At 37.9% G+C, this 24041-nt stretch overlaps 1 protein-coding gene and 1 long non-coding RNA gene across 3 annotated transcripts; one reads left to right on the top strand and one right to left on the bottom strand.

Annotated features, from left to right (window-relative positions):
* Nucleotides 1-2565: 2565 nt before the first annotated feature.
* Nucleotides 2566-5722, bottom strand: foxf1 (forkhead box F1). The gene is made up of 2 exons (XM_061881125.1): nt 4548-5722; nt 2566-3447 (listed from the first exon to the last, which is right to left on the bottom strand). Exons 1-2 carry the CDS (start codon nt 5518-5520, stop codon nt 3281-3283), a joined length of 1140 nt encoding a protein of 379 aa, XP_061737109.1. The 5' UTR covers nt 5521-5722; the 3' UTR covers nt 2566-3280.
* Nucleotides 3264-23366, top strand: LOC133539088 (uncharacterized). Of its 2 annotated transcripts, XR_009803177.1 has the most exons (4): nt 3264-3469; nt 7738-7858; nt 14692-14883; nt 21049-23366. It is a non-coding gene; the product is annotated as an uncharacterized LOC133539088 (long non-coding RNA). The 2 variants fall into 2 exon arrangements; XR_009803176.1 differs by lacking the exon at nt 3264-3469 and having other exon boundaries at nt 7574-7858.
* The last annotated feature ends 675 nt before the right edge of the window (nt 23367-24041 follow it).

Here is a 24041-nt window from a genome sequence, read left to right as displayed (position 1 = left end):
CTTAACCTTGTTGGAGGTACTGAACCCCGTTAGTTTCATATGCACATTCACCGAACCCTTCTTAGTGAAAAATAAAATGTTTTTTTCTTTTCAAATTCAAGACAAAGTCCCATGTTTTTGGTAACACTTTAGTATGGGGAACATATTCTAAGTAACAAAGACTTAATTTAGAGGTTGTTGGACACTAGGGGAACATTTTCTAAGTAACAAAGACTTAATTTGGAGTTATTTGGTTAGGGTTAGGGTTATAATGAGCCCATGCCGAATAAGGCATTAATAAGTACTTAATAATGACTAGTTAAGAGCCAATATGTTACTAATTTGCATGTTAATAAGCAACTAATTAATGGTGAATGTGTCCCCCATACTAAAGTGTTACCATGTTTTTTTACTGGTCACAAAATGAACCATGCAAGAACATCACCTTGTTCAAAGAACAAAACACACTAAATCCACACTAGACTGCATAAACTCACAACAAATTACAGACCTGCAAATGAGTGTGACTTCTGCTGTTGCTGATCTGTAATACGCCGATAGGGACAAGTTTTTATTAAGACGATGAGTCGGGTGTGTCTTGAACTCTGCCGAACCCCTGAGGACGACTCACCGAACCCCTAGGGTTCGATCGAACCCAGGTTAAGAACCACTGATATAAGGTCATACAAGTGCAAATAGCGCCGCCCTGTGGTAATGTTGTTTAATCAGGTATTGGACCAATTCAAGCTGTATGCGCAGAATTTTTAATGGCAGCCATTTCACAATATGTTAACTGTATTGTGATTGTAGTTTGACTGATTGTTTTATTTAATCTAATTAAATTCAATGACACCAGTTCATCTTCTGTAAGAGGTTTACTATGTTGAATGTTGACTATTTTAAAACTACAACCACATCAAATTATATCTCGGCTAGTGTGGGCTGTGATTGATTAAAATTGACTAATAGTCATTCTGCACCGCATGACTGAACTGTACAAGAACAGTATAATAAGGTTCCAACATTTGTCGAGATATCTTTAGGTGTGTATTTTAAAGGGTGACATGGGGATTCAAGCTTACCTAAAAACTCAAGTTTTTGCAATTCTGATGGAGTAATTCAACATATCCCAGCTAAATAGGGTGCAATGTCTTCAACGTGACTGAATACTTCTTTTGCCACACTTGTGAATGTTTTCCCATAGAAAACTGAAGCCCAGGGTGCAAACAGAGCAGAGGTCAGTCTTACAACAAGTATTCACGCACGCCACATCTGCGCTTTATCACCCATTCAGAAACATGCACCTCTGTGCCTCCTACGTAACCTCCATAGCTACATGGACACACTTTACAGTACCTCTTTGCTGTGTGTGTGCAAACACACACACGCATGCATCCAGTAAGTCATGTCAGTCTGCACCCAGCAGCCTCCTTCAGGCTTTTTATGGTGCTGGCATGCAGGCCTGCAGGTCAGGGAGCAGCTGCGGTTAGTCATCTTGCTCCTCACCTCAGCCAATGTCATCAATGCTAGATTCCACTGCTGCCCTGCATCTCATGTGCTTATATAGGCCTGAGGTTTTGGCGGTCACATGCACGTTGCAGTTGGAGATACAAAACCCCATGTGCTAGGTGCACACTAAAGTGACCATAAACTTATCCATTACTGTATATTGTCCTTTTATAGAGCAACACCATGCCTCATATATTGCATCAATGTTTCCTAAACACACTGACATTGGCCATTATTTTCAAAATCAACTAGACAGAAACTTGAATATGCACCTTATCCCTTTCAATTATTCTTCAGAGTCAACTTGCATTCCAGTTCAATTTCCACGTATTGCCTTCACAAATCTTATGACAGCCAGAAGTTGACACAAGCTCAAAATTTTAGTCCTAAATGATGACAATGCAGTTAGAACTCACACTGTCCAGATGAATTTAACATTATGGGTGATGTGAGAAATATGCCACTGTGTTTTTTTTTTTCACTTGTACTCAAAATTATACAACCCTTATATGTAAAAAGTGTGGTCAGCAATAAACCAAGAAAAAATACAATTTAACTGGTTAACATTAAAGTCACGGTGGATTTGATGCACCATGCATTTTACCCGTTATGCAAATTTTACATAGAATCTAAAGCATTCATGCATGTTATTTTTAAAATGGCATGCAATGTGTTTTTATTAATCGGTAATAAATCTGACAAGGGTATTTCTTATTTTAAGCTGAATTTCAAGAGAAAAAATCAGCCCCGTTCTACTCCAATTTTGCATCCAATTTTTTTTTTTGCAATAGTAGTTATTGTTAAAAAATCAAATAAATTAAAATGTTATGTTATGATTAAAATGCTTAATTTAAATATGCAATTTGTTCAGGTTAGGATTGAGGCTTAGTTTAGACAAGACCAATATTTTCTTAGATCATTTTCAGACCGATGCAATAAATTATTATTCATTCATATTACGTGTTCAATTAATTTGTATACATGAAAAATATATAAACCGATTAAAAAAAAGACCCAATCAGCTCAGGTTTGACTTTGTTAAAGACGAATATTTTTGAGAATATAAGCGTCAAAAGCTGCAGATTCATTTTTATTTCTTACAAATTGTAATAAAGATGACCCTCGCTAAAGTTTCCAACAATATAGAATAATATACAGTGCTGACATTAATGGTCTACGACATAAACGGTGCTTACAATATATCCTCCATTTTCATTTTAAAAACAATTCGGCGTTTTGACAAATATTGCCAATAAAGCATAACACCTCCTTGGCCAATTCGCCTGAATTAATAACAAAATGCAGGCCTTCAGAATAAATAGAAAGTTGCGCTTGTAGGCTATTCAAAAAGTGCCTTAATCAATTTTATACAGTATAATGGACATTTAGATGCAATGTCCACGATTGTTCATGTCACTGAGTCCAAAAAGAGTGTGATATGCAGAAGAAAAGTAAAAACAGAAAATTAGACTTGTGCATTTTTTTTTACATGATGGAAGAATAATAATACAAAAAAAGGAGTGAGTGGTGTTCATCCGCGCTGCAGGAAATTAGTACCAAACACAAGCAACGTTATTTTACCCCGCTGCCTCATGGTGACGACTGGCAAAAGTTTGTATTATTATATATTATTATTAAATCATCATCACTATTGCTCTTGTCGATATGAGATTGTGAGAGAGGGGTGGAAGTGGGAGTAAAAAAAAAAAAAAAAAAAAGTAGTCCGCGCTCTTTTGTGAGGCCTTCACGTCCCACAGTGGTTCCTCTTCCTTCTCATTACATGTACGCAGCATCACATGACGCACGGCTTGATGTCCTGGTAGGAGACCTGCTGGTGATGATGGTAGTAGGAGCCGCTGCTCGGCGAGTGCATGGCCGAGGACGTCATGGCGTTGAAGGAGAAGACGAACTCCTTCCGGTCACACATACTGGGGGACTGGGTGTGGTACCGAGGGATGCCTGCGTGCATGCAAGGCCACAGGTGAGTGGGGTTACACAATAAATATGCACCTCCAAAAGTCATTGCAACAAATTCCAAACCTAACATAAGGTGCACTTTTTTTTTTGCAATGAGACATATTAAATTATGTTATAAATTTTTGCTTATGTTGTTCCTTTGCAAAACGAGCATTAGAAAATGCAGTTAAGTTAAAACAAACTATTTTTCTGTGAGATATTGAGATTATTTATACATTGATCCCTGTGTGGTTCCCAAAAAAGTACATTAGATCATTAAAAATAAGTGCAGACGTACAGTTGTATACTAAATATAAAGAAAAATAAATTAAGTTTAAAGAAACTTTTTGCTGCTAGGCATTAATATGAGATTATTTTATAAATTGTTACCGACGTGGTTCTCAAAAAGTACACGCATTAAAAATAATTTAATTCAGTTAAAACAAACTTTTTTTTAGATGTAAGACAATATGAGATTATTGATTTGATAAAATGTTCCCTACGATTTCTAAAGTGCATTAGTTCGTTAAAAAAAAGTTTAATTTAATGTAATTTACAATGACTATAAATTAAAAGTAACCTTTTTTTCTATGACACATTAATACGAGATTAGTTTTTTTAAATAATATATTCTATTTGAGATTCCATAAAAATAAAAATAAAACACATACTAAATCTAGATATTTAATTATGACGTTAAAACTAAATTTTTTCCTCAATGGGAAAGTACAAGCATTTTTACAATTATATTTAAGAAAGGCCATGACAGTGTTCCTTGTTTATTTATATTGAATGCATTTCAAAGATATTAATCAAATACAAATTGTATCACACAAACAAAGCTGGGGCTTCCACTTAATTTACATCTGTTTTCTAAACATGATTTCATTGTGAGTTAAGTCTTCACGACATTTTCTTAAATAGTTTAAAAAGGAGGCTGGTCATGGTCACGAAAGGCCCATGTTGGCATATGGTCAACAAAGTACTTAACTATATGGGCCAGCACTAATAATTATGTGGTGGGTCTTTATTTGCATTTGTCCACAGAATTTGCCACACTTTACCCCTCTGGTATGATCATTCTTTTTACGCACGGAGCCTACCTTGTAAGTCTGTGGCCGTGTGGCCGTTCTGGTGCAGGTATGGCTGCTCCAGGGAGTGCGTGGGCAGGCTGGGCTGCAGCGGGTTGGCTCCGGGGTTGCACGGAGATAGAGGCTGCTGCTTGATGTAAGAGGCTCCGTTATTCATGGACGCCGAGGCCGGGGACGGAGCCCACGCCGAGGCCGGGCTCGAGTAGACCGGGTGCGGCTCCATCACCCCGCCGCTGGTGAGGAGAGGCGAGGCTGAGGTGTCGTGGTGCGCGTAATCTCCAGCAGCGGCGGACGCGGCGCAGCTGCCCATGTACGAGTGTCCGCCGTGCGTCATGGAGTGGCCGGACAGCGCCATGCCGTCCATGTTCCCAGCCAGGTGTCCGTTCATCATCCCGATCCCGCTATCCAGAGACAAGCTATTGGGCGGACAGGACAGCCCCGCTCCGCTGCCCTGGAAGTTATAGGAGTCTGGGATGTGGTTGAAGCCCAAGCCGTTCATCATGCTGTACATGGGCTTCAGCGCTTGGCATTTGCGCCGGAAGCCTCTGGGTCTCCTCCTGAAGGAGCCTTCCTCGAACATGAACTCACTCGCCGGGTCGATAGTCCAGTAGTGGCCCTTCCCCGGTCGACCCAGACCTTTGGGCAGCTTGATGAAACACTCGTTCAGGGATAGGTTGTGGCGCACCGAGTTCTTCCAGCCCTGGTAGGACCCCCGGAAGAAGGGGAAGCGGCTCTGCAGGAATTGGTAGATCTCGCTGAGGGTGAGCCGCTTGGTGGGAGAGCTCTGGATGGCCATGACTATGAGGGCGATGTAGGAGTACGGGGGCTTCTCCGGTCGGCGGATGCCCGCGTTGGTCTTTTTGGCTTTGGTGTTGGAGGAGGCGGTTTCCATCACCGCCGTCTGTCCGTGCGCCTTGTCCGGAGCAGACATGGGGCTGCTCTGGGCAGGAGTCTGCGCTTGGGGCTGCTGGATCTCTGCCGTCATCAGTCAAACCTCACAGCAGCTTCTTGTCAAGACGACGTCAACTCACCGGCATAAAGAGACACAAAGTTGAGCTTTTTTCTGAAGCGCGCAAGTCGAGGAAATCCTCCTTCAAAATTTGTCCAGAGTCGCAGCAGAACAGGAGCAACGTTTCTTTTTGACTTGCTGTGTGTTGTCCTGCTGACTTTTTTACTTATCTGTTGCCATCAGCGCGTTGGAGGCAGCATGTCTTTCTGGCCATCCTAAAAAAAAAGTGGGACCCGCCCACTTCCCCTCCTCCTCCAATGATGGGCTATAAGCTTGCACATCTGGGTGCACTCACTTTTTACTTTTCTTTTTTCCCTTAGGTTGAAAAATCTCATTTTAGAGCTTTATTAAATATACCTTAATTATTGCAAAACTTCACTGTAAATAATTACCAGGATTTACCAATATTTTATTTCCAAAGTAAAATACCGTCATCAAAATATACTGTAACATTTAAAACAAATGATAATATATCCAAAGCAATTAACTGTTTTTTCACGGTAAAATACTGCAATCATAGTGTAAATAAGTGATGATCTATCTAGTGGTAATCACTTAATTAGATATTCAAACAAAGTGTTACTGTTCAAACTATGTGTTGTGAATTAAAACATTTTATGAGTATTTAGTTCTACCACGCTGTATTTTAATATTTGTAATTATGATGCTATACATGGAAAGCCATTTATTTTCCGAGGTGGCATTGGTGAAAAAATTACTGTAAATTCAAACTATGCTGCACCCTCTTGTACAGAGTGCTGTACCGAGAGAGTAATTAACAGTAACATAACTGTAAATGCAGCAATTAGTTGTAACATTATTGTAATCAACCGTAAAATCACAGCTCTGCAATGACTGTAAATTGCTGTAAAGTTATTCCTCAGTAATTTACAGTATACGCTGCTGTAAAAGTAATGCAAATATTAGCCAATAATTTGCTGTCAATTTACAATCAATACCTTGCTGTAAACATTTGCCCAGCATGATTTCGCAGTACTTTTTTCGTTTACAGTAATATACTATATTTTAAATTTACTCTAATATTACAACAAACGGCTGTATAAATGATGATACCCTTATATTTCACAGTAAACTACTGTAATCATAGTCACATGTAATATCACAACAAATTACTAGTAATCCAAACTCATTGATTTATCTCTTAAGGGGTTGCACAGACTACATTGCACACTCAGTAATGGTATATATGCTGTTTAACCGAAAGTAATTAACAAGACAACTACAATTGTGAAGTTAAAGGACATATTTTTAATTTGATAGTTAATTGCAATTACATTACAACTGTGACATATTTTTTTTTACTTTACTGTAATTAAAAGTCAAATCAGAGCTGGGCGGTAACATTAAAATGTACACAGATTAAGTAAATGACTGTACATAAGTAATGCAATTATTAACCAGCATTTTGCTGTGAAATCACCATTATTTTTTTACAGGGTTGTGTTTGCAATTTTTTGTAGGCTCACATTGATTTGTGAATTGACTTCCTAACTCAAGGGTGTCCAAATTGCAGCTCGGGGGCCATTTCCAGCCCGAATCTCCCTTTTTGTTGGCTTGCATCATATTTTCGGAGACATAATGTAATAGGAAAACAAGCTGATGTTTCCAATAACAATATACTTTGTCACCTATAACACAAAGCTCACACTAAGTTTTGTTTTTATGCATATAATGTCTGTTTACAGCAGTTTTTCTTTGTGAAAGGTTATCAAAATGGCCTTGCATTATTTGACCTTTCAGTACTTGGTGGAACAAGATTGGACACCCCATAACTTTTAATCCAAAACAGATATACTTTTTAATTAGTTTGTTTTTAAAAGCACCTGCAAATAATGTTGGTGCATGCACCACCGTTATGTATTATTTTTAAACCTCAGAAGGTATGCTCTTCATATTTGAAACCACCCTCCTAAGTTTTGCAGAAGATAAACACGAGAAGGCAGGATGTTTACATGGCAAAATGTAAACATGCTCTCTTGAAATAAAGAAAAACTAGAACCCCAGTTCAATCAGCTTATAGTCAACTTCATGTGATGTGCACTGCGTAGTAGGAAGCTTTTTTGGTGTGTGTCTGCGTGTGTGTGCGCGCGTGCGTTTGGGTGTGTGTGTGCGCACGCGCGTGTGTGTGTTCACCAGAATATTGTTTGTATAAGTCATAATATTTACGCAAAGGACGCCCGGGGAGTGAAGTGGATTTCTCTGCCGGACTCTGAGCGCACAACTTCGGGTGCAGGATGCATGGACTTGAGCTACAAGGACCTTACTGCAGGCACCATCTGAACGATGCATTGAAGTAAGTTTTGTTCATTCAGCTACAAGTATGCTCATGCCCGGCGTCGACCTTATCAGAGTAATTATATCAAAACTATTTCTCTTTGGAGCTTTTACTGCAGTTGACATGAACGCAGCAGTTCATGCCGACCATACTGATCAGTTTGTAAGCGAAGACAGCTTGCTTATTGTTCCCTGGAGAGCTCCAGAGCTGCAGTCTGCAACCTTTCCCCTCCAGTCTACTACTGTTCCTAGTAAAGACTCACAAGGACTATATTACGCATATTTTTGTCATTTGTGCCGGCGCGTAAAAAGTTATGGATTATGCGTAAAAGTTGTTGCTGTGTGCATGCATTCGTTACGTGAACTAAACTGACCAATTCAAGTGAATAACTCCCGATAAGCTATATATATTAATGTTTATAATACCCGCTTAATCCAAAACACAACAGTGCAAGGGCCTTGTTTTGTTCCAAGCGCGCCACGGAGTCATTCCCCCCCCAAAAAATGTCATTGTCAAGGTGAAGGTGACAGAGGTGCTACTGTTAGAGCCCATTCATCCATAAAAGAATGTTCATATTGTTTCAGCCTGCACGAACATTGGTCTACATTTTGTGTATAGGTGGAGAAAAAAAAAAAGGGGGGGGGGGGGGTGCACATTTATCAGCGAATGGGACCACCCAGCTCGCACCTTGTTGGGCCACGCGCGCTCCCGCTTTTCCCTCTGCGTTTAATTACTGCTGATGACTTCATTCCATTATGACCCCCTCTCAACACACACACACACGCACACACACAAACACACACAAACACACGCACACACAAACACACAAACACACACACACACACACACACACACACACACACACACACACACACACACACACACACACACACACACACACACACACGCACACACACACGCACACACACTGTGTCATGATGTTGTGTAGGCCTAAATAGTCTTCTTTCCATAAGTATAGTCAACCAATATGAAAAATAAGGCACACATTTGACGACAACCAAATGAATGTATTTGCAAAGCTATTGACTGTTGTAAAGTTAGAATTATTGCTAGAAGAATGATGTTGCACTTTAGCATTTTCTACTATAAATATGTAGCTTTTGTATCAACATGATAATGCTAAAATGTATCTAAGAGAACCAGCGTCCTCTGCAATACATTTGTTTTTGGCCTATAGTTTGTCATAGTGGCACATTTTGTGAACGAATAGTTATGCAAAACACCCCACTGTCTCAGTAGAATATGTGTCAATATATTAACTTTTAAAAACAGCCTTTATGATTCAGCCCCTTTATATGTAATTCGCTAATGCCCTAAAAATGGGCAATATATTAATTTTTAATTTTCCATGTAAATAAAAAACATGTTTTTTCTGTTGCATAAAACGAGTGAAGGTAATAATGGCTCATGGTGTCACAAGGCAGATTGTGTTCGTCATTGAGCGTCATGTACTTTTTTTTTTGTTCTTTCCATGACGTCCTATCATGAAGTATTGGACAGCTCTGCATTCCCAGGAATGTTGGTCCACTTAGGTGGAGGTAGACCGCAGAGCGCACAGTCCTGACAGGCCTTCCGGAGCGTCATCTATACTTTATATACTGCAATAAACTCAATCTGTCCCCTATTTTAACACACACTCTTAACATCTGATTTAAAATATGCTCCTCACTTTATTGTTGTATATTTTATATCAATTTGTCCTTTTAGAATGAGTGAAGATTCATTATGTACAATGTCAACCAATAGCTGTTTAGTGCAGATACACTAAATACACAATAAATAATAAGCCTACATCAAACTTGCATGATAAAACAAAATAGTAATATTTCACATTTTTACATGACCAGTGTTCTAATAAGTGCAATATTTTTGGTGATTCTAAATATGAAGGTGAGCAAATTCTGCAGACATATATTTATAGTTTTAATTTTATGTAGAATAGAGTTTTGTCACAATAAAGGTGCAGCACGTACAACATGAAGAAATTATAAAATAAAATACAAATGAAAAATGCAAATGACTAGGTTAAAAATAAGCTATTGCGCATTTCTTTAATTTTTATGTGGAAATATGCAGTGAAAAAAAGATGTGGAGGAGTGGAGTAGCGCAAACAACAGTAACAAAATAAACATGTTTAAAAATATACATTAAATCTAGCATTTATTACGCAATACAGATGAATTATATAATATATAGAATATTTTCGGGTTTGAATAGTTTATGCCCTATATGCAAGTATATATTTATTTATTACTCACGCGCATAAGTGACATTTTGGCCAACAAACCTGGTTTATTAATTATTATTATTATTATTTTCTTTTTTCATAAAATTTTTGTTGACATCAGACAATCTTATCCATTACATCATATCTGCAAACATTATATATCTGTTGTCTGCCCTAAATGTGAAAACATGTTTTTGTTTATATCTCAATGATGCCAACACTCCCCTCCCCAAATAAAAATTTAAAAACAGCAAGAAAACAAAAAGTAATGATAATAATATCTACAGATAAGGCAGTTAAATAAATACAATAAAATAAACAAACAAACGTGGTTTAATTGGTTTGATAGTGAACGAGATGAAATACAAAAAAGAACCAAATATGCAAATAGCTTCCCAAAAAGAATATCACACTAACTGATGAAAAATTAACACTTGTATTTTTTTTTTTTTAACAGTTTTATTCTTTAAATGAAAGCAACTGACTACAGGTCTATATTCTATAAATTGTTTCAGCGATTGGAATACATATCTGCCCTAAATGTCAAAAATATGTTTTTGTTTATATCCCAACGATGCTACCCCTCCCCTCCCCAAATAAAAATAAAAAAAACAGCAAGAAAACAAAACAAAGTAATAATAATATTGACAGATAAGTCAATTAAATAAATAAAACAAAAACAAACGTGGTTTAATTTGTTTGATAGTGAGCGAGATGATATACAAAAAAATAACCAAATATGCAAATGACTTCCCAAAAATAATATCACACTAACTGATGAAAAATATACACTTTACAAATTATTATTATTATTATTATTTCAGTATTGTTCTTTAAATGAAAGCAACTGACTATAGGCCTATACTCTATACATTTCAGTGATTCACATACATGTATGACATTAAGGCGAGCCTAGTTTGTCAACTTGGTGTTATTTAGTATGTCAGGTGAGCCAAAGTTGCGGTTAATTAAAAGCAGTGTGATGATCCTGCTCACTTTCCCCCGCTGTAGGTGGCACGCCTGTATATTTTCCTTCCACTGCTGTTTATGTGAGGGAGAAAGGACGGAATTGCTCGCAGACCGCTGATTGCGCGCTTTGGGTCTCGACGTGAATGTGAGAAGTGCATCTACCATTCAGCTGCAGTATGTTGTATAATAATTCATGCTCATCTTCTGTCTTTTATTGCCCACACGAACCCCAACAGCGCGCCAGAAAGTAGTTGCGATGCAGAGGACAATAAGCGCAGTAAGAGGCCATGAAACCATGCATGCAGTCACAGTCTGTATAACATTATGATTGGGATTCACTGCAAAATGATTCTCAGATTTCATTGAAAATTTCATCATTTGAAAATATGTTTATTAATGTGGTTTTAGTTACTTTGTGGTGTGTACCACTGCACTAAAAGCTTTTTTTTTATACTAATTAGGTGATTTAAACATAAATATATATTTCTAAAAAACATTTTTTTTTTCATTCAAAGTCCTAATTTCTGATCCAGCTTGGATATTATTATATTATGCATGTACATGTAGAAACCCCTGAGGTTGATTGTTACTTAAAACTTGATATTTCAATCTCAATTCTGTTAAGTGAATTCATAAACGTTCACTAAATACTGTACACACATTCTTATTTTCAACTTTATTCAACATTGATCATATATCTGGTTTGTTGTTGTCCATTGTACGAGGTTCTAACATTTCTTTGCAATAATGCGGCATTAAATACATCTATAATGAGAAATATATTGTGAATGTAATTATAGCAGTGCTTTTTGATCATAATATATAAAGCTGTGCTTGGCACTATACCTCCTGACAAAATTATCAACATACATGTAAAATGTGTTGATTAGTTTGTGATTTGCATGCTTCAGTGCAGTAATTTGTCAGGCCTGCACCATGGAGAAAACTTGTAGCTCTTTATAATGTTCCAAGGATCCAAAAAATGTAGGAAAAATGGACCACATTTCAATACCTGTTCATTAGATTGGTTATTGATTACTAATAGGCAGAATGTCAAATGTATATGAACACATGATGATGATGGTTTGTATTAAGACATCCATCCATCCAGCCACGGATTCCATCCATCCATTTCCTACCACTCGTCCATTTTGGGGTCGTGGGGGGCGCTGGAGCCTATCTCAGCTGCATTCATAGCTGAATGTGGAAAGACATTAAAAAAATTTTTTTTCAATAATATTGTTTTACTTTATAAAACAGCATACAGAATGAAACATTACTACCATTTTTATTAGTTAACTCTTCTGAAAACAAAAACAATACTGAAGGCTTTAAAGCAATTATTGTATATTTTTATTTTTCCAAAATGCTTCTTGTGATACGGCAGTCAGCTGTTCCTAGTAATTACACATTTCAAAACAATAACGCTCTACTTGAATAAAGTATATGCACATACATACATACATACATACATACATACATACATACATACATACATAGATACTGCACATAAATGCACCTATGAATGTATGTAACATGTAATAAGTTTTGGCTGTCAAAAATAACGCATTGAATCATGTGATTAATCACAAATGTTTTTTAATTAATCATGTGTATACACGGATTAATTAGACGTATATGCTTCTTTATTTTAACCGTGGATGGTTAACCTGAAAGGCGGAGCTGGTTGTTCTAAGGTCAGTTATTAGTTCAATGCATACATCATTGCAAAGATGAGTGAGGCGACTCCGACTGGGTGCTCTCTGATCAATTTCACTTCAGAATAAACCCAGATGGGACTTTTGATAAAACTGTTACCAAATTCTGAGCAAATAAATTATGTGTATTCAAGTAAAATTTTTGCAAAATGTTCCTAAATGACATATTGAGATATATATATCCCTTAAAATGCGTATATATATATATATATATATATATATATATATATATATATATATATATATATATAGATATGTATGTATATATATATATATACATATATACATATCTATATATATCTATATATATACATATCTATATATATATACATATATATATATATATATATATATATATATATTCATACATGTATATGTTCATGTATATATATATATACATATATATATATATATATGTGTGTATGTATACATACATGTATATGTATACATATATACATATATAAATATACATACACACATATATATATACATCTATATACATATACATACATATGTATGTTTATGTATATATATACATATACATACATATATAAATATATATATATACATATATACACACACACACACATATATATATATATATATATATATATATATATATATATACATATATATATACATACATATATATATATACATACATATTCATACATGTATATGTTCATGTATATCTATATATATATATATATATATATATGCATATATACATCTATATACATATACATACATATGTATGTTTATGTATGTATATACATAGGTACATATATATATATATATAAATACATATATATATATATATATATATATATGTGTGTACATATGTACATAAACATATATGTATGTATATGTAGTATATACATCCATCCAACCATCCATATATATATATATATATATATATACACATACATACTCTCAGTCTCTCACACATATACATATACATCCATCCATCCAACCATCCATTTTCTACTGCTTGTCCCTTTTGGGGCCGGGGGGGTGCTGGAGCCTATCTCAGCTGCACACACACACACACACACACACACACACACACACACACACACACACACACACACACACACACACACACACACACACACACACACACACACACACACACACACACATATATATACACTCAGTCTCACACACATACATCCAACCATCCATTTTCTACTGCTTGTCCCTTTCGGGGTCATGGGGGGTACTGGAGCCTATCTCAGCTGCATATATACACACTTTTTTATACTAAAAGTCTTGTTTACATGACATATTGTATTACAAGTCTTTTGATACACTTTTCACTGCTTGTGCAATAAATTAAAACCATCTGTTTCTCTGTAATTTACTATAACAGGTTCTAAAAATGAGTTAAAATCAACTAGCGGACGCAGCATCCTACTCAAAGGTGTGCATAAACAATAATTGTTTGACTAGTCGACTAATTAAAAAATCCATCGCTGACTAGGCGACTACTAAATAATTGTTATTTGCAGCCCTAACTGAATGCACATTTTGGGTTCCTTTAGACCTAAACTAATGGAAACCTGATGTATGGTCACAATCACAACATTGTCATATCATCATGACAAGACACAATACTGTCTGTATTTATGACAGCACAAGAATCAAAACTACATTAATTTATAACATACTTGTTGATGGTTGATACAAACAATCACAGTGTACCATGAATTGATTAACGTGGACCCCGACTTAAACAAGCTGAAAAACTTATTCGGGTGTTACCATTTAGTGGTCAATTGTACGGAATATGTACTGTACTGTGCAATCTACTAATACAAGTTTCAAACAATCAAAAACAGGCTTGGAGATCACATGAAGAATATCCCAATAGAAACCATCTTGCTTCATTTCTTCTGCTCTGACTTCTCTTGCAGGCAAGCTGGCTCTGTCCCACACACCGAGTGGGAGCAAGTTATTGGTGCCCCACCCTGTGGCTGAACACACCTCACATACAGGGCCTCCCCATCACGGTGTGACTGAGTTGCTATTGAGCCGTCAATAATAGGAGAGGAGTCAAAAACCGCAGTGGAGAAGACAGGAAGAGACTTGGTGGACCACCACAGCAGGTTAGTTTGCTGAAACCGCCCTAATGGCAGCAGGATGGGGGAGTGCAGCGTGTGGCAACATACTGTAAGCTCCACAGTGCGTGTTTGGATGAAATATTTGGTGTTTACGTGTAGCCCACCCTCTGTAGCTCTGACGGGGGATTTTCCTGTGGTAAGTTGATTCGGAAAAAGGAATTAAGATTTCCCAAACAGTCCACCACAATGGAGATATCGCTCTGGCAATGGGAGTTGGATATTTTCAAACCTGCACCCAACTGAAGCCACCTACGTACAAAAACCACACGTGGAACAAGAGGGAGTAGATTTTTTTTTTTTTTAGGTGGAGGGGCTTCCGAGTTTGCTGTCATGTGTCCTCAAGCTTTGGGAGCATCCAACTCGATACTCTGCGTTCTCCTTATGTGTGGGAAGCACGGCCAGGCAGCAGCGGTTGGAATCAGTCAGGAATGTTCTGGGACGGTAACTGGATTCGGTCGTAATGCCCAGCTCTCCACAGCGGGAGCGTGAGGGTGGGAAAAAGGCCGAGAGCATTTCCTGAGTGGAGGGGGGTCCCAGCGAAGCGTCACAGGCGTGGGCATTATGTGACAGCCACCCTGCCAGGTCTCAGGCTTCCATCCCACATGAAGAGTGGCGGGGATGGCAAGAAAGCATCGAGAGGCTGCAATTAAAACATGTGGCAGTTTTGTGTCCAGCGCAAACCTGTAAAGGGTGGAAAAAAGAAAAAAAAAAACATGAAGTTTAATGGAGTGACATACCAAAATAATAAAAAAAAGGTTTTCTTTTAGAGCAGCAGATGTTGAAGTGGCAGAATGGCATTGAATTGTCAGTCTCTCAAAAGACTCATAAAAGGATTTTTTTTTACATCATCCATCCATTTTTCTACCGCGTGTCATTTACGGGGTTGCTGGAACCTATCTCTGCCACCTCATCACAGGGCCAACACAGATAGACAGACAACATTCACACTCTCATTTATTCTAATTTAGAATCCCTTTCTTTATAGGAAATTATTATGTAAAACTGTCAATTTAGTGTTGCCAATAAGCCAATCCCCAGGTGCATGTCTTTGGAGGTGGGAGGAAAAGCCGGAGTAACCAAAGGGAACGCGTGCAGTCACGTAGAGAACATGCAAACTCCTCACAAAAAGTCCCCGAGCCCAGGGGTCACTCCCAAGACCTTCTTATTGTGAGGCACCAACACTAACCCCTGTTCCACCGTGCTTCTATTATTGGCTATTTTTAATATAATATGTACTGTATGTAGGGTCGGGTACACATAACATTTGAATTGATACAGGTCCAATTCCCAGTACTTGGGATACCGGTACTTAACGGTGCAAATCTGCATGTTCTTGTATGTTCAAATGTTTTAATGATTGTCAATGTTTAACAAACATCAACATTTAACTGTGAGCTGTGCTGATCAGTTGTTGTTTTATTACACTTCTGTGTCTCATTTGCAAGTACTGTACTGTACTGTATTATGATCAGATGTTGCATGCAGTTGCTTTTCCAAAATGTGAGATGGTGTGTTGCCATAGCCTGCAAGTAGTCTTTGCCATTAAGTTGAATGTGCTAGTCGTTTCTTCACTGCGTTTCTTTATTGCACACCAGTTTGATTGTAACATGCATCTTAGTTGTAGTTTTCATCACCAAATTTGGAGGCGATGAAATTGCAATGTAAAATGGCTAATGATAATCTTTAGCATGTCTATGGCAAATCCAGTGTAAATTAGCATTGAGCTAGTGCTCTTAGAAATTTGAAGCCTTACTTCTTGCTTTGTTGGCATGGAAAATTGTAGCATTACCGAGAGGCAGTTTGGGCACTCCAAGTGCTGCTTGATTGCTTATTTTCCGGTCAAGTTGTTAAGTCAAGGCCAAGTTTTCAACTGGACGTGATGTGACATGCCACAAAGTTATCAGTATATGGCACCGTTTGATTTTAATACCTGGTAGTACCGACCGACTTGGGTCAGTGCCTATAAAAGTACTAAATTTGGTATCCATCCTTACCCATGCATTTTGTACTAAGACGCCCACATGTTTTTTGAGTCCCAATAGATTCCATTTGTGGTTCCATGCCAGTTATCATATTTTCCTCTTCACCATCAATAGTATCCGTCTGTGGAGTCATTATGGATAGGTACCTTTTCACATTTGAACCGATACGGTTCAAATTCCTTATTTCTGGGAATCAATACTGGTACTTAAAGGGTCTGTTTGCAACAATTATACAGATGCAGGGGGTGCTAACTTTCCAATGTATTTTACACAGTATATCCCGCCTTCTCACAACTTCTCGTCTGTAATTACGTACATACATATCACATTTAGGTGTTGTTAGCTAAACATAGCAATGTGGATAGCTAGCGTTAGCTGTCATTGAATGTATAATCTATCATAAAACTACAACATGACTGCAAATTGTTTGTCGCTTCTCTTGGACTGACTGCTTTTGTATGTAGGCATGTGCTCCCTTTGACTGCCGTAAACACCAATCATTTTATTTGGGTTGGTAGAAATTTTTTATGACAAACTTTGTAATTGTGAAAAATGTGGACAATTGTCAAACAAATGTGTTCTGTTAAACCACTAATGGCTTGCCGGTGGTGTTGTTGTTAGAGTTTTTGCTTTAAAAAACGTTACTGTGAGGAAGTTTCACACCAGTTTTCAGTTTTCGGTACTTTTGTGTTTGTTCAAGTAGTAACACATGTTAATTTGTTTAATAATAACATCCATCTTTGTTTTACATTGAGCTGATAATGACAACTGTGCTGTCCAATTGTTATATCTTACACTTATTACCGTATTTTTCGGAGTATAAGTCGCTCCAGAGCATAAGTCGCACCTGCCGAAAATGCATAATTAAGAAGAAAAAAAACATATATAAGTCGCACTGAAAGTGTGTGAATGTGAGTGTGAATGTTGTCCGTCTATCTGTGTTGGCCCTGCGATGAGGTGGCGACTTGTCCAGGGTGTACCCTGCCTTCCGCCCGATTGTAGCTGAGATAGGCGCCAGCGCCCCCCGCGACCCCGAAAGGAAATAAGCGGTAGAAAATGGATGGATGGAAGTCGCACTGAAAAAAAAAACATATATATAAATCGCATTTTTAGGGGAAATTTATTTGATAAAACCCAATACCAAGAATAGACATTTGAAAGACAATTTAAAATAAATAAAGAATAGTGAACAACAGGCTGAATAAGTGTACGTTATATGACGCATAAATAACCAACTGAGAAGGTCAATCAATCAATCAATGTTTACTTATATAGCCCTAAATCACTAGTGTCTCAAAGGGCTGCACAAACCACTACGACATCCTCGGTAGGCCCACATAAGGGCAAGGAAAACTCACACCCAGTGGGACATCGGTGACAATAATGACCCAGTGGGACGTCGGTGACAATGATGACTATGAGAACCTTGGAGAAGGTGCCTGGTATGTTAACGTAACATATTATGGTAAAAGTCATTCAAATAACTATAACATATAGAACATGCTATACGTTTACCAAACAATCTGTCACTCCTAATCGATAAATCCCATGAAATCTTATACGGCTAGTCTCTTACGTGAATAAGCTAAATAATATTATTTGATATTTTACGGTAATGTGTTAATAATTTCACACATAAGTCGCTCCTGAATATAAGTCGCACCCCCGGCCAAACTATGAGAAAAGCTGCGACTTATAGTCCGAAAAATGCGGTAGTCGCATTTGCAAGTATGGATTCATAACGGTTGTGTTCGGTGTGTTGCCGTAGTGTCAAGAAGTTGTCTCTGCCATTAAACTGAATGTGCTAGTTTTGTCTTTTCTTGAGCCCTGGATGTGTTGGCCTGCCTCTAAGTATTATACTTCTTACACACCAGCTGTTTGATTATGACATGCATCTTAGTTGTAGTTTTCATTGCCAAAATAGGAGGTGTTGAAATTGCCATGTAAAATCACTCTTTTGGCATGGAAAATTGCAACATTATCCAGAGCTAGTCTGCTACAAATACTGTTGGTCCGCCAATTGCTTGAGTGCAGGTGATGTCATGTGCAACACAGTTATGGACAAATGTGAATGTTTGATTTGACGTGAATCAGCACTTGTTCGTTCACATGGAATTTGGTCGGCACCAAAAGTACTGGATTCAGTACCCATCCGTAGGTGTAAAAAAAAAAAAACCCTCAATAAAGTCAAATAAAAAGCTAAACATTCTTGCGCAGGTAAGTCTCGCGGTGTATTTTCCCAGATAAAGTGGTAGGTTTGAAGTAGTCTTGTATGCACAATTTGCTTTGACTGTGTGTGGGCGAGTAAAACTATGCTTTTTGGTTTGTATGAAAACAAGTGTGCAACATTATCACATGTTTTTACACCTTTGTGAGCAACAGAACATGAAGTTATGGATTTATCTGTCTTCTCACACAACCAGTCAATTTAAACAAACATTCATGATGTTAATGCTAAAGTACCCATGATTGTCACACACGCACTAGGTGTGGCAAAATTATTCTCTGCATTTGATGCATCACCCTTGATCACCCCCTGGGAGGTGAGGAGAGCAGTGAGCAGCAGTGGTGGCCGCACCTGGGAATCATTTTTGGTGATTTAACCCCCAATTCCAATCCTTGATGCTGAGTGTCAAGCAGGGAGGTAATGGGTCCCATTTATATAGTCTTTGGTATGACTTTGCCGGGGTTTGAACTCATGACCTACACCTGGGCTGCATGTAGAATGATAATAATGAACGTCTGATACATCAATATTTTGATTTAACAAAAGCCTTATCAACCGCGACCAAGTCAGCCGTCTTAAGAAGCAGAGTTAAGATGTCCTTTACTGTACGGAGTTGAAGTGACAAACATACGGACAGTCCAATTATAAGATGTTTGAATTTGGAGCAAGGGTGACCGCGCCCAAATCTATCACCTTTCTGTCACATTTTCTGTGACATGTACTTACCTCTTGGCCAGGTCACCTTGTGAAAGATCTTGATCTCAGTGGATTCTTATATGGTTCCATAAAAAAAAAATCCATTAAAAGAGAATGGACACCAATTTTTTCCTGTGACAGTAAAAAATGTAACTGTGGCGGGCTGACACAAATAAAGTAATGTATAGGAAACACTGGGCTCCTCTGCACGTTACAGTAGTGTAGAACGCCACTGCATCATACTGAGAAGTTTCTGTAATATTTTGTCCCCTCTTATGTAGATGAATATGGGCGATATAATAGGAAGACTTCTCAGCATGATGCATCAGTTCTAAACCATTGCAAGCTACTGCAGCTTGTTCAATAAACACATCTCATAATAAGCATGGTTAAGGCGCAATGTTTATAAAGTGCTTATAGTTTACCTGTCATGAGATTGTTTAGTTGACTGTATGTTGTAAGTTCGTAACGTTCCTGTATATATATATATATATATATATATATATATATATATATATATATATATATATATATATATATATATATGATGGTTAAGGCGCAATGTTTATAAAGTGCTTATATTTTACCTGTCATGAGATTGTTTAGTTGACTGTATGTTGTAAGTTCGTAACGTTCCTGTATATATATATATATATATATATATATATATATGTATGTATATGTGTGTGTGTTCGCTTGTTTAAACGTTGAAAGGACTCTTGGCCCTAATGCTGTCGATGTCAAAGCACTTTTTATTTCCACCTGCTACCGGCCCATTTCCTGCAGTGTAACAATGGCATTGGGGAAGCCGTGGAGTGCCAAGTGATTGATGTTGCACTGTATTTGGCCCTTATTCTCATCGGGGCCTGACAGGAAATGTCTACCCCCCCTCACCCCCACCCCCACCCCACCCTCCAATGTGGCCTCCAGCAGCCACGTGAGGCTGAAGTGATCAGGGCTTACTAAAGACATCCCTTCCATTCTAAAGTGTCATTCGTCTCCAAAGACAGGCTGGCCGCTGCACATAAACACACTTTTCATGTCTTATAAATCAGTTTGAGAAGGAATGAAGTTAATTGTCGCCACGCGATTGAACTTAGCCACACCCCCATCTGCCTCACTCCAGGAAGATGAGCGCACATGCATCAAATCGACATTCTTTCCACGCAGTACGGCAAAGAAGACAATCTATCACCGGGTCTCGCTCGCTATTTCTAACCGTGTTTCTCTTTCTGCTTCCTCTAGACTGGAGTGGGCAGGCATGTGGCTTCGGCCACAGGAAGCTGTGAATTCTTTGGAGAATGGAAGATGTCTTGCTAGCCCCCCACCGACCCTCCACTCCCATCTGCACCCCACCACCGCCCATACGCTTACCCCAGAATGACCCCTGACCCGTCTGTATGTTTATATCAGAGCGTGGAAGTGAGAAATAGTGATGAGTCACTCTGGCCGTGTGTTTACACTCCAGAGTCACGCAAGGAAGGAAATCAGCCACGGTCTGCTACAAGTGGCGAGCTGGGAGACAGAATAGCTGCCACAGAGGCGCACCTTTCTATAAGCGGGAGTTTAGGATTTCCTTTACCTGAGATCTGCTGTAAACGCTATTGGCTTGCAAAACATGCTAAACACTATTTCCAATGTACTCATTATACATGTTTTGGCACCATTACAGTGGAAGTGCACCACTGTTTTTTTCCCATTGCATGCAATTCTAACCATATCAGTATTTCTAGAGTGCCCAAGGTCCAGAGGTGATTGAGATTTTGCAGTAGCAACGCTCTCCCTCTGAATCTCAGCGCTGCATGCAACATCTCTTGAGACTTTTAAATCTTTATTAAAAACACTTTTATTTGTGCTGGCGTTTTACCGAAAGCTGAGCTGGACATTGTAGTTTTTATTTATGTCTTTTCACTATTGTAATGGATATTCCTTATTTTATTTACAGTGACTATTTTTATTTTATTTTTTTTAACTGATTTGTTCATTTAGTTGTATTTTTCTAGCACTTATGTAGATCTTTATAAAATGTATTTCTTTCTTTTTCCCCCCCAATTGGCACTATGAAAAAATTGCGCTAAAATAGGGAAGGGTTTTATATGGCCCTGTTCCTGGGTGGATCTTGCGTGGGAGGAAAGAGGGGGTGGTGGAGTTTATCATTTTGCAGTGCAGTCTGCTGAAAATGATGGAAAGCGCCACTCTATATAGCGACTGACACTGTGGTCAAAGTTAGAATTACTACAAAATATATTTTAAGATATTCAACACTACTGGTGTGTGAATGTGAGTGTGAATGTTGTCTGTCTATCTGCGTTGGCCCTGCGATGAGGTGGCGACTTGTCCAGAGTGTACCCCGCCTACCGCCTGATTGTAGCTGAGATAGGCTCCAGTGACCCCTGCAACCTGAAAGGGACAACCGGTAGAAAATGGATGGATGAAATGGTGGTTAAAGTTGACAGTGCACTCAATGACCTAAATGACCACATTTGGATATTTTATGCATTACGGGAACAATGTACTTCCAATTTCCGGTAACAAATGTGTGTTCAAACAAACAAATGTGTGTTGTAATTATGGCAGACTTGGTAAAAATCAACAAAGACGACTATTTTTGGACATATGAGGATACACAACCTTATCTTTTTGAAGCTTAAATATATTGAGGATGAATTGCTGCTTATCGAAGCGAGCAAGAAGAGAGGCTGAAATATTGGAGCAGACGGAAGCCGTGAAAGTGAGGTCGGCGTGACTTGATGGTGTAAATGTGGAGCTTGTAGCCAAGCTGTGCCGACATAATTGACGTGCTTATCCAAGCTGAACCGGAAACAAATGTTGGACCAAACGGACAACTGCTACTGATACAAGCAGCACATCACCGTACACTACACTGACTAAGCTGTCAAACTAGCTGTGTACAAAGAAAACATACTAATACTTTACAGATACTGTAATATGAATGTACATGTTTTTCAGTCAGTTCAGATTGGTGTCCTATAGCATTGTGTTGTGTATTACAAACCAAAAGCCGTTCAGTTGTTGAGGCAGTCGCTAACTGACGGTTAATATGCCATAGCACGCCGTCGCAAGACAATGTGTTACTACGCTAGAAAAACAGTTCCTCAGTGTTCGCTCTTACATTAACAATGTCGCTACAGCTTGGTTATTATGCAGGTTACAGATTGTAAATGAACTATTGTTGGCATTTTCAAAGTGATGTAGAGGCAGAATGAACCGATTAATACAAATTACAATGCAACAAAAACCCAAATCCTTTAGTTTTTTTTGTCTCTCATAAGGATTGTAAATGATAGGCAAAATAAAAAAATAAAAAAGTGCAGTTCCCCTTTAAGGCCTCTCTCAAACTGGCACATTCTGAATAGACAGCCAGAAAGCAACTTGAAGATGGTTTGTAAAACAAAATCTTTGCAACATTTTGACCACCATTACATTTTATGTAGACCACAAGGAAGTGTTTTAAATTTAGAAAAAAAAAAAGGTCAAACTGTTCCCTTCATAAAACCTCAAATAACTTCACAATCATTATCAATCCCGCCTGCGATTTGTTGATAAAAAAATAATATATATATATATATATATATATATATATATATATATATATATATATATATATATATATATATATATATATATATATATATATATATATTGGTTGTTAAGTCAGACACCAGATGCTCACTTGTTGCCGGGCAGATTTGTTGGGGCACAATCACTAGTGAGTAAAATAGTGGCATATGACTGCTGTCCAAAGAAAATAATTGATCTGAAAACGCCTCTTGGCCAATCTGCTTAGTGACCATTTGATTATATAGTTGTTATCAAACTCTGTAAATAAACATAACACCTCAGTGCTTTCCACCTGTATAGACACTAATACTGAACCTCAATAAGCGCTACAGCTTGTATTTCCTCCTGGACTGTACCTCCTGTCAGGGGCTTTGATTGATAGTTGTGTTTATCGGCATATTATTAAGTCATCAGGCTGACCGCAGCAAGGCCTCAAGCTCCTTGATTCCATTTATGTGCAAATTAAACGTTTGCTTCTTGTTTATTCTTGTGTTTTTTTCTGAAAGCTATATATATATATATATATATATATATATATATATATATATATATAGTTTTATTGGACTGTGCTGATTGCTGCAGCCGCTTGGGAACATTTAACGAGACCCATCCTCGTCACGTAGAACCATGCAGGACGTTGGCGTTGGCGTGTAAAC

The sequence above is a fragment of the Nerophis ophidion genome, linkage group LG02 (assembly GCF_033978795.1).
Source record: "Nerophis ophidion isolate RoL-2023_Sa linkage group LG02, RoL_Noph_v1.0, whole genome shotgun sequence".
NCBI lineage: Eukaryota > Metazoa > Chordata > Actinopteri > Syngnathiformes > Syngnathidae > Nerophis > Nerophis ophidion.
This window is presented reverse-complemented; position numbering and strand designations above follow the sequence as displayed.